Consider the following 14,170-nt stretch of genomic DNA (forward strand, 5'->3'; position numbering starts at 1 on the left):
GAGCGCGACCCCTTCCAACTCTCTGGCTCACTCAACTCGTGCATGAATCGTGCTGCATATCCCGTGGCCTGCCTGCGCATCTCCCGTCTCCCGAACAACTGACACCCCCCACTTCTTCTAACTCCACTTCTTCAAAATAGATGGCTCTTCCCAAAATACCGACTTCTGCGCATGGGCCACAAAGTTTCAAATCACACTGTACGTGCGCGTCCGCACATGGTATTTTGTGGAAGAGCCACACTCAAGGGGCCAAAGAGCCGCATGTGACTCACAAGCCGCAGTTTGCCGACCACTGCCCTAGATTTCTCCCCAGAAAAGGTCAAAGAGCAGCTGGGCGTCCCCGGCCCTGAAACCCCCGGGCCCCTGGGTGGTCTGAGGCCTCTACCTTAGTGTCCTCCTTCAGCCTAGGGCTGGCTTGCTTTGACATCCTCTCCCCTGTGCCGCAGCTCCCAGCTGTGACCCAGCCCATATAGAAGTCCCTCTGGCAGGCTCAGGGGACCCTCCCACATCCTTGAATCCTGCCCATCCATACCCCAGGCCATACCCCTGCCCACCCTCATCTTCCCCCTCTTGTTTTCCCCAAGGAGGCCTTGGCCCCTCGACCACCTACAGCTCCAACAGCCCTGCCAGCCCTCTCAGCTCTGCCAGCCTCACCAGCCCCCTGAGCCCCTTTTCCCTGGTGTCTGGCTCTCAGGGCTCCCCCACCAAGTCCGGGTCCAATGAGGTAAGCTGATGAAATGGAGTCAAAGGTGAATGGGGGAGGGAGGACCAGGTCCTCATTTGCCTGAAACCACACAGATTCTGTGCCCCGTCCTCCCCAGAGGCCTGCAGTCCCAGTGCCTCTGCCTGAGGGGCCGTTCTCACCTCCAGTGTGTGATCTACCCTCCCATTTCTCCTGTACCTGCTCTCGTCTTCACCGGCTTCCCTGGCCTCCTTCCGGAGCACCAGGACGGGGAGCAAAGATACTAAGCACTTGATCGGAATTTAAATCCAGGGGGTGACAGGGTGAGGTCTGGGGGACACTTTCCTAGTCAGTCAATCAGCAAGTGTTTACCGGCTCTATGGCGGGAGAGGGTGGCAGGAGGCCCTGTCGGGGCACCCCTGCATGCCTGCGGCCTCCATTCAGAGAGCCCAGCCCCCAGTGGGGACCGAGGCCGCTAGACAGCAAACCAGCCTCAGGCACGTGGCGCTGCGTGTCTCAGTGCTGAACCACGTGGTTCAGACCGTAAATGCTGTGCTGTTCCAGAGAGGGTGGGACTGGAACTGGGCCTGAGGCGTTCGCACAGGTAGAGGAACAGGCCGTCGCAGGCAGAGGGGCTGGGGGAGCACAGGGACAGGGTGGGGAGGTGTCGGAGTGACGGTGAGGCAGTGAGGAGAGAACCTTGGAGAAGAGCTGGGGAGTGATGGGCGTGGTACGCAGGTGGCTCGGGGAGGGGCGCCAGCTCTGCAGGCAGCCGTGTCCAGGCCACAGGTGGGAGTTTGGGTCCAGGGCCCCGGATCTCCGCGGTGGCACCTGCCTCTGCTAACGCTCTTTTCTCCTGCTCTCACAGCGCCTGCTCTCGCTCCTCCTAATGCTCTGGCTTCTCTCTGCCTCAGGAGCCCGGCCCACCGCGGCCCCCCCTCCCCAAAGCCTACGTGCCCCTGGAGTCTCCTCCCACCGTGCCTCCACTCCCTAGCGAGAGCCACTTCTGGCCATACCCCAACTCCCCTTCCTGGCACTGCAGTGGCGAGACCGCCAGGGGCCAGGTACCCAGCACCCTTGGGTCCTGGAGGGCAGGGGTGGAGGGAATGGGACAGAAGGCCAGGCGAGGGGCAAGGTGGGGCAGGGAGTCACTTCTCCGTGCCAGTGTTCACCCCCCGCACTGAACTTCTGCTGGGCCCTCTGTCTGGTCAAACTCTGGAATAAGGAAAGGGCTGGCGGGGACACTCACATGCCCCCTTTCCCCTCTTTGCTTTCTGTGGACAACGGGGAAGTGAGTTGCTGCTCTGCCCTGTGCCCCGGCTCCTGGGGGCCCCTGGCTATGGGTGGTGGCATGGCCCCCTCCCTACCAGCATGACCAGATGATGGGAATCAAGGGACCCCCACACACATACTGGTCCTGCCCTTGTCCACCCCAGGCCCCAATTCCCCTTGCTCTCTCTGTCTCTGCCTCTGTCCTCTCTGGGGCTCACCTCCCCCTGGAATATAAGGGCACAGGCCCCCTCTCCCCTGTTCTGGCCTCCCCTCTCGCCTGGATCCCTAGCGAAGATCCAGGAGAGGCCTGCAGTTAGGCTCGGAAGAGGTTGCATGGTGAGTAAATAGTCCTGTGCCTGAAACTGGGAAACTTGTATTCTCGTCTCAGCTACTGGTGTGTGCGTAGCCCTGCAGGTCTGCCCAGCAAGGTGGGCAGGGCCGGGAACGGCACTGCATGTCACAGGTGAAGGCAGGGTGTGTGACCTGCCGTGCCCTCTAGCGGGGCTGGAGTGGAGATTTCCGAGCTCTGGCCTAGGCTTCTTTCTCTGTGGTCCTCCCTGGGACTTAGATTCTTCAACTGCACGGAGGGGTGCAGGGGGGCGGGGGGCAGGCACAGAATGGAGCAGATGATGGCTGGGGTCCCTTCTGGTCTCATGATTATATGAGCCACCAGCTAAGTGCCCCTTTCCTGCCCCCAGAGTCTTGGTCCCAAAGGTCGCCTGGTTCTTTTGCTCAGATCTTGGGTAGGATCCTGACAGCGTCCTCAGCGATCCTTGGCCTGATGGCCCTCCTCTCTGGCTCACATAGAGTCCGCGCTCTTGGTGCTTGCCGAGGGGACTGGCTGGGTTGAGGGGCCTCCTGGAGGCGTGAGCCCTCCTTCCCCGAGGACCTCGCCCTGCCCAGCCTAGTGCCTCCATGCCCACTTCACAGCTGGCACACGCAGCATAGCCCTGTCCTGGGTTGTCAAGGGTTTGCATGCCAACCATTGCTAAACAAAGAACTACCACCGGGGCCTAGTTCCTGGCAGTCACTTGCACATTAAACACTTCCTCATCCTTCCTTCCAGCCCAAGGCAAGCTATGACCCAAGCAAGAGAGAGTCCCACCAGACTTCACCCCCGGACACGTCTAGGGACATCAGCCTCGTGCCTACCCGGCAAGAGGTGGAGGCAGACAAGCAGACAGCTCTCAACAAAGGTACCTCCTGCCCCACCTTCCCTGAGAAGTAAGGCTCAGGGTCAGAGAGGAGTGTAGGGCGGAGCTCACTCATACCTATGGAGTGCTCACCTGCCAGGCTGGTCTTCTCCACAGAAGGGGGGTGGGGGGGTTGAGACCGAGCCTCTCTGAGAAGCAGCCCCGCCCCGTCTCTCCCCCTTCCTCTCTCCACGAGGCCCACTGGCTGCTCTGTCTCCCTGCAGTTGGCATTGTGCCCCCGCGGACAAAGTCGCCTGCTGAGGAAGAGGTGACCCCCTCTGGGGTGGTGAGGAGGAATGCTAACGGGCTCCCCAATGGCCTCTCTGCCCGGGTAAGTGTGCTTGCAGGCTCTGGGGGCTTGGCGGGCCTGAGCCAGGCCAGGAACCCAGGGGCCCTGAGTGTCCACCATCTGCCGCTCCTGTTCGAGAAACCCAGGGCTGGAGGCAGAAGACAGAATAAGCAGGAAGGCCAGCAGCCCCAGCCGAGGGGGTCTCCTTCAAGGAGACGTGCCAAGGGACAGGAATGTGTGCACAATAAAGATTTTAAAAAAAGTACTGAACAAAATTATGACGATGAGACACAGAGGTGGCAGAAACCAGTGGTCAGAGTCGTGTGCTGGCCAGAGCAGTGTGTCGGAGTCCTGGGGCCGCTGAGAAGGAGCAGAATGCCACGAACTTGGTAGCTACCCCACGGAAGTTTATTTTCTCACAGTCCTGGAGGCCAGAAGTCTGCACTGGAGGTCCAGCCACGCCCCGCACCCCCACCACAGCAGATGGTTGTTGCTTGGTGTCCTTGGCTTGTAGACACATCACTCCAGTCTCTGCCCCCACCTTCACATCACTTCTTCCTTGTGTCTTCTTGTCTCCCATGAGGACACCCATTATTGATTTTAGGGTGGCCCTGATTCAGGATGATCTCGAGACCCTTAATTTAATCACACCTGCAAAGACCCCATTTCCAAATAAGGTCACACTCCCAGGTCCTGGGGGTCAGGACTTGGACATAGCTTCCGGGGACCGCTATTCCATTGACTGCAGGCAAGCTTCCCAAGGAAGGGAAACCTTAGGGCAGCTGAAAAGGCTGGTGGAGGACCTGCGCCTCTCAGAGCCTCGCCTCCCCCCGCAGCAGGAGCGCCCCAAGAGCGCGGTGTTCCCGGGCGAGGGCAAGGTGAAGATGAGCGTGGAGGAGCAGATCGACCGCATGCGGCGCCACCAGAGCGGCTCCATGAAGGAGAAGCGGAGGAGCCTGCAGCTTCCTGCAAGCCCTGCCCCCGACCCCAGCCCCCGGCCAGCCTACAAAGTGGTAGGTCCTCCCAGCCACCCCCATGCGTGGCCTGACAGTGGTCACCACCGCCTACTCCCGGGTGCGGGTGCGGCCAGCCTGGGCTGGAGTCCTGGGGGTAGGCTGGGGCTTAGAGAGGGAGGGCGGGGAGGACCTAAGCTGGGCACTGGGAGACCTGGGAGGCTTCTGCCCACCGGGCAAGGAGATCAATCCTGCTACAGGCCTTTCCTTTTTTCTTTTTTTTCATATATTTGTATTGATTTCAGAAAGAAAGGGAGAGAAATAGAGGAAATAAGAGAGAGAGAGAGAGAGAGAGAGAGAGAGAGAGAGAGATCAATGATGAGAGAGACATCAAAGATGAGAGAGAATCATTGATCCCCTGCCTTCTGCATGCCCACATTGGATTGAGCCCACAACCCTGGCATGTGCCCTGACTGGGAATCCAATCGTGACCTCCTGGTTCATTGGTCAACACTCCACCACTGAGCCACGCCAGTCGGGCTGGGTGTTTCCTTTGTGTTTAAAGAAAACTCACTCACCCACGGAATGCCTTGATTGTCTTGGTTGAAACAAATTACATACCATTCAGTTACCAGAGGGCAGTATGCAATCCACCGCCCACAAGTGGCCACCACTCACAACCGTTTCCAGAGCACTTGCTGTGGGCTTGGCACTGGGCTGAGTGTCCTGACGATCATCGTGCCAGCTCAGCGTTGCATGGCGCAGTCCAGTTCCCAGTCCCTTTCACGTTCTCCATCTAGTCCAGTGGTTCTCAACCTTCTGGCCCTTTAAATACAGTTCCTCATGTTGTGACCCAACCATAAAATTATTTTCGTGGCTACTTCATAACTGTCATGTTGCTACTGTTATGAATCATAATGTAAATATCTGATATGCAGGATGGTCTTAGGCAACCCCTGTGAAAGGGTCGTCCGACTGCCAAAGGGGTCATGACCCACAGGTTGAGAACCGCTGGTCTAGTCCTTTCAATAACTCGGGGTTAGGAACTATTATCCTTAGAGAGAGAGAAACCAAGCCACGAGAAATTAAGGGAGTCCTGGCCACACAGCCATTAAGCGCAGAGCTGGGAGGAGCCCAAGGCATCTGCCTGATTTTTCTTTCTGAAATACGCAAAAATTGTGACTCATAAACCCTCCCCTCCGACAGTTTACATTCCAGTTGGTGGATTGGAACTTGCATAATAATAGGAAATGATTAGAGACACTGAGTGTAAGACACTGAACCAACTGCCCAAATGTATGCCACAAGAGGCGAACAAAGGGCACAGCGGGCGGGGGGACGAATGCTGGTGAGAAATGTTGATGAAGTCTTGCCTCCGGGTCCTGGCAGACTGGCAGGCTTCGGGCAGGCAGTAGGCAGGGTGGCTCTGCAGTGGGAGCCATGGGGTGGCAGCGAGCCGGGCAGGGACAGCGGGGGCACGCATGGTTAGGGCTCCCCGGAGGCACAGGTAGAAGTGGAGGTGCCCACGTCCCCAGGTGCGTCGTCACCGCAGCATCCATGAGGTGGACATCTCCAACCTGGAGGCCGCCCTGCGGGCAGAGGAGCCTGGCGGGCAGGCCTACGAGACGCCGAGGGAGGAGATCGCCCGGCTTCGCAAGATGGAGCTGGAGCCCCAGCACTACGACGTGGACATCAACAAGGAGGTGAGCAGAGCCCAGGGGGCAGGGCGGGCGGAGGCCCTGGGAGGGACAGAGGGAGAGATGACCGCAGTCCCTCCATAGCTCTCCACCCCCGACAAAGTCCTCATCCCTGAGCGGTACATCGACCTGGAGCCGGACACACCCCTGAGCCCCGAGGAGCTGAAGGAGAAGCAGAAGAAGGTGGAAAGGATCAAGACGCTCATTGCCAAGTCCAGGTAACTGGCCTGGGGGAACCTCCGGTTTTTCTGCCCCCCTGGCACCGAGGACACCAGCACTCCAACCCATGTTCGAGGGGACCCCAGGCTCCCCCAGAGTGGAGCGAATGGAGGCAGTGGCTCAGGGCAGCGATCTGGGCCTGGCCCTCCAGTGGGGCAAGGAGCTGCCCGTGGGTGGCCAGAGCACCGTGAGCTCACGCACATGCTCTCATCCAGACACACCGAGGGGCTGCCTCTGTGACTTCTCCCCTCCCAGGCAGCCCTAAACGTGCACTTGAACCTTCTAATTCATTTTAAAGCATCATGGGTAAGGGTCCCAACATGCATTTTGCCAGGGCTCCTCATCTCTGGGGACAGCCTTGCTGGGGACCAGAGCCTGCACATGCCCTTACCCACCCCCCCACCAACCTCAGTCCACAGGTCCCCCCACAGGACATCCTGTCCCCCCACCATGTCTGTGTCTGTGCCTCCTCAGTATGCAGAACGTGGTGCCCGCCGGCGAGGGGGACCTTGTGGACGTGCCCCAGGACTCAGAGAGCCAGCTGCAGGAGCAGGAGAAGCGGATTGAAATCTCCTGCGCCCTGGCGACCGAGGCCTCCCGCAGGGGCCGCATGCTGTCTGGTGAGAGGGGCTGGGCCTCGCTCCGCCAGGGAGACGGCTGACCACGTAGGGGAGGAGGCACAGCGCTGTCAGGGGTCAGGGCTAGAGAGGAACAGGGCGCGGCAGGATGAGCATTTACTGGGCACCAGGCACTGTGCTAGGCTCAGGGCGCACAGAGGCCGTAGTTGCTGGTGCAGGAGCGCAGAGCCATGACGACCCTCCTCACTCCGTATGGCGGGATGGCCATGGCCATGCAGGGAGCACAGGGAGCCCCTCTACCTGGGCAGGTTGGGAAGCACAGAGAAAGGTGACAACTGTCTTGACTGGGAAAGATCAAAGTATTTACCAGTTGAGGGGTGAGGGCCGGGTATTCCAGAGTACCCTTCCCTTCTCCTTCTTTTTTTTTTTTCCTTTGTTAATCCTCACCCAAGGATATTTTTCCATTGATTTTTAGAGAGAGTGGAAGGGAAGGGGAGAGACACAGAGAGAGAGGGAGAGAGAGAAACATTGATGTGAGAGAGACACACCTATGGTTGCCTCCTGCATTGAGCCTGTGTCCAAGATACGTGCCTTTGACCTGAATCAAACCCAGACCCTTCGGCCTTCGGGCTGAGGCTCTATCCACTGAGCCAAGCCGGCGAGGGCTCACTTCCCCTTCTGGCTGCACGCGGAGAGGAAGAATGAGAACTAGCGTGCGGGCAACCAAGGAGCTGAACGTGCCGACAGTCACCACGTGGGCTACTGACCCAGCCCATGTTTCTGCTAAGAAAAGATGAGTCTGAGGAGCTGACTCACACGGGTCCAAGGGCAGCAGGTCCCAGATGGACACCGTGAGGTCAAAGTCAACAGAACTCGTTCTCCTTGGCCTGAGACATCGCCCGGAGGAGACGAGAGTATAATAGGCAAGAACGAGATGAGTGAAGGCGGGAAGAATTAAAGGGATTCTTTCTGAACGGGAGCACGAATGGTGGAGGAGAGACAGTGTTGAGCCATGAAGGCTGGAAGATGAACTGTTGTCTCCCCTCAAGACAAGGTGGTTAGGATGGAGAGGGAGAGGAACAGAGGGGGCTTTGGGGCCCGTCAGGAGGGATGCCCTGGAAAGATGCCGGGTTTGATGACTTTGGTCCAGGAAGCAGTGACAGGGCACAGGCCGCAGGTACAGCAGCCGGGTGGGAGTCAGTGGAGGGGATGGCGTTTCATGGCGGCGTTTACGAGGGTTTGAGTTCTGGCTACCTGAGGCTCCAGCCCCTCCTCTGTAAAATTCAAATGGAGACACCTGTGTGGTGGTGTGAGGGACGGACACAGTGTGCGCTAGGCCCCTAGCACAGGGCCAGGCACTCAGTATGTGCTCAGTAAGCTCCTGCCAGCTGGGGTAGTAGTGGGGGTGGTGATGGTCGTAGTTAGTGCTCGTTGAAATAGCAATGGCTGACATAGGAATAGGAGCCATTTGTGTTTTTGTAGCTATTTTCAATATGGATCTTTTCAGAAACCAGCAGCTTTTAGGGTACAATAAGGATGTAAGGAAGAACCTACTGGCACTTGGGGTGTCGTGGACATTAGCCGGGTGTCCTGCGGAAGCCCCTGGAGATACTTCAGAGAGAGGCTACCTTTGGGCTGGAGTTGAGGGCAAGGGAAATGCTGTAGCCAGAGGCAGCAGAACCAGTTTGGCTGCCAGGAGGTCCCGGTCAGACCTTGCTGCAGTTCAGCTGTAAAAGGAACTTGAACCCTCCAAAGATCAAATTCCACCCGCTCTGGGCAAAGGGAAACTTCCTGTTTCGAGGTTAGAGCACACAATATTGTTCTGAATCCTTCCCTCCGCCGCTGCCCCAGCCCCTGGCTCTCTCTCCTACAGTTCCCCAGCCAGAGGTCCCCGGGAAACAAAACCAGCCGGGCCTCTCAGGTTCCCTCCACACACACACACACGCTTACACTTCAGGGCCTGTGCACTGAGAGCACACGGTCCCTGGGTTTTGCCCAAACCCCAACTGTTTAAAAAATGGCTGTGGAAGGCCAGACCTCAGACTTTGCCCACTGTCCCCACCACCCGTAGTCTACGGTCCAGGTGCCCAGAGCGGCTGATCTGCCAGGCACAGCAAGGATTGTCCCTGGGCACACATAGTGTGGGCAACGTCCATGCTGGGGGCCTGTGTGCATGGGGTGCTGGGCATGGGCGTGAGGACAGTGCCTGAGTGTGGGTGTGCGGCACGGATGGTGTGGTCAGTGACGAGTGTGGCAGCTTGGGCACCAACACCCGGTGAGCGTGGACACAAGTCCGCACTGTGGCAGAAGGCGTGGCAGTTTTCAGGTCGTGGACATGGCATGAGGTCATGGACAGTGTCTGAATCAGTACTGTTTGTAGATGCGCATGTATTTGTGTGTATTCCAGTGTGCGGTGTGTGGGGGAGGGAATGTTTGAGTACAAATATAGGAGTGTGTGTGTATGTGTGTACGTGTGTGCAGAATGTCTCCGGGTGTTGTGTGGAGACCGGTTATGTATGAGCACAGGTGTATGTGGTGAGCTGTCGGCGTGTAGGTATGTGTCTAGGGGGCCCAATACAGGGTGGGGGTAGCTTTTATGCACGTGTTCGTGTGTGCTTGGCTTTGTTTGCAGAACGGGGGATGATAAAAACGTTTGTGTATGTTTTGTGCACGGTGTATATATTGCAATATTTGTGAACATCTGTCTGTGTGGGGTGGGGGGGGAGGTCTCATGAATGTGAGTGTGTGTGACTGGTTATCGGTGCGTGCAGATGTGGCAGGACTTGTGAGCACAATTATAATACCTCGTCTGTCCAGTACATACCTGCTGCATATGTGAGCTTTAGTTCAATGGCTGTATTTCTATTATATATTTAGTATTTCTCTGCCTTTTTAAAAAGGTTCTATTTGACATAATTAGTCTTGCTTGCTCTTTTTTTTTTAATATATTTTATTGATTTTTTACAGAGAGGAAGGGAGAGAGAGAGTTAGAAACATCGATGAGAGAGAGACATCGATCAGCTGCCTCCTGCACATCTCCGACGGGGGATGTGCCCGCAACCTAGGTACATGCCCTTGACCGGAATCGAACCTGGGACCCTTCAGTCCGCAGGCTGACGCTCTATCCACTGAGCCAAACCGGTTTCGGCTAGTCTTGCTTGCTCTTACTGCTTTAGTGTCATTAAAAATAGCCTTACTTAGCTGGCCTCTGTCAAGGGTTGCCCTGAGGGGTTTCAAATGGTTCAGACCTGTTTGTAGCTACGTTAAACGCCCCCAAGCTGTCACACTTTTAAAGTTATGTCTACTTTCTGCCATCTCTTCGGTTGGGCCTTCTTATGGATGTCATGGGTCCCTCAATTACTCTTTCTTTTCTAATTTTCTTGTTTTCACCCTCCCACTGGCTGGAACCCCAGCCAGTCAGCACCTTCGAGTTGTGCGTAACTCAGGGTCCCTGGACTCGAAGGAGCGCCTCCCCGAGGAGCTCGAAGAACTCCCTGCGTACATTGTAACATCCATTTGGCTTCCTTGAGCCGGTCCTTGCTTAGCTTTTGAGTTTTTGATTGTTTTAGAAACCGAGCTGCCAGAGCTCACCATGCGATGCAGACATGCACAGGAATGTGTGTTTCGAAAGCATCCGTGAATGCGTTTGAATGTGAAGTTATAGGTGTGCTGAGTCATGCGCGCGCACACACACACACACACAGGAATCTGAGTTGTGTGCAGTAAGGAAGGATACAGTTTAGCTGCATCCCATGCACAAAGTCCGTGCTGTGTGTGGGCAGACGCGACTTCCTGCTCCAGTACATGTGTGGGGGTGTGCACATAGGTGATGGGCGGTGCGCTGGCCCTGTCTCCTGCACAGGGCAGGGAAGGTGACGAGGTCCAGGGTAGGGGGGGAGCAGGGAGCAGAAGTTTAATGCCAAGATCCCTCTCAGAGTAAACGTGAGACCCTGGCAGGATCTGGCTGTGCTCTGAGCCGCAGTGAGGACATTTGCTCTGCTCCCTCCGGCCGCGCAGCTGGGCCGCGGGTGCACAAGGGCCAGGATTGCATAGAGCTGGTCCCTAACAATGCAACGTCTCGTTGTTCTCAACATGGAATAATGATGATAATAGAGTAAAATCTCATTGATTCAAAGTCAGCACCTTAGGGCTCGTGGATTTGTTCAGGGGTTGATGGCAGTTTGCCTTCGCTGGATTGTGCACAGAGTCTCAACCAGCAGGGCACACATTTCTTTCCTTTTTTAAAAAAATACGTTTTTATTGATTTCAGAGAGGAAGGGAGAGGGAGATAGAAACTTCCATGATGAGAGAGAATCTCCGAGCCCGCAACCCGGGCATGTGCCCTTGACTGGAATCGAACCTGGGACCCTTCCGTCCACAGGCCGATGCTCTTTCCACTGAGCCAAACAAGCTAGGGCAGGGCACAGTTACCAGAACTCGCTCTCAGCCTCTCAGAAGCCTCCATTTTAAAGGAATCAGTTAACATGGTGATCACCTCACTTCGATCATCATAAGGGGGGCGGTGGTCTGGATTAGTGACTTTCCGGCGCTGCTAATCATTAGCAGAGCGCTATCCCCCTAGAAAGGTGCCACCCCATTCCCTGTGCACATTATGGAGGTTTGTGCCAATTCCCCGTTGTCGTTGTTGGTGGGAGGGGAGCCTTGGGCCCGGAGGCCAGGCCTGGCCCAGCCGCAGCCACACTGGGTCCCAGCAGAGCCTGGATTTGGCCAGGTCTACCCCGGGACCATGTTCTCCGCCCCAGAGCCCCATAGGCCATTCTGCCTCAGCTTGGGCAGGTCCCCAGGCTCCACTGTTCTCTCTGCTTGTCGCCTGCCCTGCTCTCAGCCCTCTGGGGCAAGACCTGCCTGCTCCCCGCCCCCCCCCCCCGCCCCCATTCACCTCCCTGTTCATTTCTGTTTCCAGTGCAATGCGCCACCCCAAGCCCTCCCACCTCCCCTGCCTCCCCGACTTCACCAGCCAACCCCCTCTCGTCTGAATCCCCACGGGGCACCGACAGCAGCCATGCCATGCGGGTCTGAGTTTGGACGTAAGCACTTTTCTACTGTATTTCCTCCACCCCAGGGAGGGGGACCCCTGCCCTCACCCTCATTGAGCCATCTGCACCCTCTCATTCCGGCATGGCTTCTCCCCTCTGCCCGGTGCCTGGCCGCTCTCCCCCCAGACCCCAATGCTTGAGCCCGGTGTCCCTGTGCTGGGTCCCGGTGCCCCGTGCTGGGTCCCGGTGTCTGTGCTGGACTGGGGCCAGCTGGCAGGGCGGCTGCTTGGAGCTGCCACGCCAATGCCATGGGCTTTGCTTCTCCGGAAGCAGATGGAACAGAGCTGAGGCCTCCCTCGTCCACTATCCAGAGGGGACTTCCCAGACACCCTCCCCTGTAGCTCCTGTGAGGTTCCCAGCCTCAGGAGCACCCAGAGCCGTTTCCCCCAGATCTTACTGATCCCAGACCTCACTGTAAATTCAAATAACGCCAGGCTCTCTAGCCAAGGCCGTGCCCCGTCATTTCCCCCAGCTCAGGGCACCCAGTGCCAGGCGAGCCGAGAGCACTTGACTGCGGTCTGTTTCTCCTTCTCGGGGTGAGGGAGGGGCAGGCCCTCAAGGTCTGAGAGTCTCGCTCCTGGGAGAAGTGTCTGGAGTCTGCCCTGTGTGGCCCCTTTCTTACCGATGTCCCTCTTCTTTAGTGCAAGCCCTGGCGGAGGCCACCGCCGCGAAGCTCCACAGAGCCACCTTCTGAAGCCCTCCGCGAACCCCGGCCCCTCCCGGCCCAGCCCCCCTGCTCTCCTGGGAAAACTGCGAAGAGCCAGCCTGCGGGCCAGGGCTGCTGCCGGCGGAGGACGGAGCACGGATGCTTCGGCCCCAAAGCCCTCGCTGCTCCGACAGGTCCCTCCGGTCCTGAGCCTGGGCCTGAGATGGAGCAGAAAGCATCCCATCCGATGCCCACGTCACAGGGCGCCCAGGCCTGATGGCTGGGGTGTGATGGTCCTACTGCAACATTCCCTGATGGAGAGGACACCCTGGTGGGGAAGATGCTCTGGACCATCTTAGGTTAGGACGAGAGGTGAGGAGCAGAGGGGCACTGCCTCTTCCCACCCTCCTTGACGCCAAGGACAGCACCTGCCATCATCCCCTCCCCGTCAGCCACCCCCCCATGGCCCCCGCTGTGCCCGGGGCTGTGGTCCCTGCTATGGGTGCCCTTTGCGGTCCCATGGAGACGAACCACCCTGTCCAAGCCAAAGACAAGATGACAAGAGATGGGGCGAGGCACCTTGGCTCCCTGGGGGACGGGGCAGGCTGGGACAGAGAGCAGGTCTGGGCAGTGTCTGGGGAGGTCGGGAAGCGGGAGGAGCAGGAAGGGAGGTCCTAGGAAAGGAAGGGAAAGAAGCGGCAGGGCTGAATGAGGACAGAGATGGAGAGAGGATGGGAATGGTTTCCCGGGTGAGCCTTAGCGTGGTGCCAAGTCCCGTGCCACACTGTCGGCTTGGCCCTCCCCACCTTGTCCCCAGGCCGATGCCGAGGCCCCAGGAGGCCCCTACAGTGAGCACATGGTGGCCTTCAGCTGAAGTGCTTGGCATGGGTGGGGAGGGTGGATGAGGGGGCTGGGTAGGACAGTCCAGGACACACAGGGCCCTGTGTAGGCCCGGGCCTGGTGTCCGTCTCCGGTACTGGGCTGGGGGCAGGAAGAGAGAAGGATCTGTCTTGTACAGGGTGTGGTCAGCCTTGAGGCCTCTCCTCACCATTTTGGCGGCAGTTTCTGGCGTGTGCTGTGGGCCAGTGGCCAGTGTGCCCGGGGAGAGGGAATGAGCCTCCAGCTGGGAGGCCAGATGCCAGGGCCCACCGCACACCCCGGTCCCCCAGACGAGGACCCGTGGCAGCTGTACCAAGGACTCCCTCTGGCTGACTCTTGCGGGATCCACCTGACAGGGAGGCCAGTGCGGGAGGGACAGAAGCAAACTCATTCCTCCTCTTCTCCGCCCTCCATGAGATGCATGTAGCCAGAAGGAGGGAGGAGAGAGAGTGCGGCTGGACAGTCTGGCTCCTAGGCCTCCTCTTTGCAAGAGTTGCTGCCTGAGACTCCAGCCTGACCTTCAGCCGCCCTAAGAACAACCCCTTTATCTCCCCCCAGTTCTTCACTCCTTCACGGCGGGGGCAGTTACTGGTTCATATGCAAGTAAAGGTGACAACTCATTCAACAAATATTTATCGAGCACTGTTTATGTACCAGGCACTGTCCTAGGTGCTCAGGATAGAAGCTTCTGAGGGGTTACAGACG

General features: G+C 57.9%; 1 protein-coding gene across 22 annotated transcripts in view; it reads left to right on the forward strand.

Moving 5' to 3' along the window:
• Positions 1-14,094, forward strand: part of PLEKHA6 (pleckstrin homology domain containing A6) — a 142,557-nt gene extending 128,463 nt beyond the window's left edge. For 17 of the 22 annotated variants that reach the window (XM_006771976.2, XM_006771974.2, XM_006771977.2 and 14 more), the window contains 10 exons: positions 585-724; positions 1,597-1,746; positions 3,021-3,150; positions 3,372-3,478; positions 4,273-4,449; positions 5,925-6,092; positions 6,171-6,304; positions 6,780-6,925; positions 11,808-11,931; positions 12,582-14,094. In XM_006771976.2, the coding sequence (XP_006772039.1) occupies positions 585-724; positions 1,597-1,746; positions 3,021-3,150; positions 3,372-3,478; positions 4,273-4,449; positions 5,925-6,092; positions 6,171-6,304; positions 6,780-6,925; positions 11,808-11,923 (1,268 nt within the window). In that variant the 3' untranslated portion in view covers positions 11,924-11,931; positions 12,582-14,094. The remainder of the gene's footprint in view (positions 1-584; positions 725-1,596; positions 1,747-3,020; positions 3,151-3,371; positions 3,479-4,272; positions 4,450-5,924; positions 6,093-6,170; positions 6,305-6,779; positions 6,926-11,807; positions 11,932-12,581) is intronic. The other 5 variants (XM_006771971.2, XM_006771981.2, XM_006771963.2 and 2 more) reach the window with 4 other exon arrangements.
• The last annotated feature ends 76 nt before the right edge of the window (positions 14,095-14,170 follow it).

Source organism: Myotis davidii, unplaced genomic scaffold, assembly GCF_000327345.1.
Source record: "Myotis davidii unplaced genomic scaffold, ASM32734v1 scaffold246, whole genome shotgun sequence".
NCBI lineage: Eukaryota > Metazoa > Chordata > Mammalia > Chiroptera > Vespertilionidae > Myotis > Myotis davidii.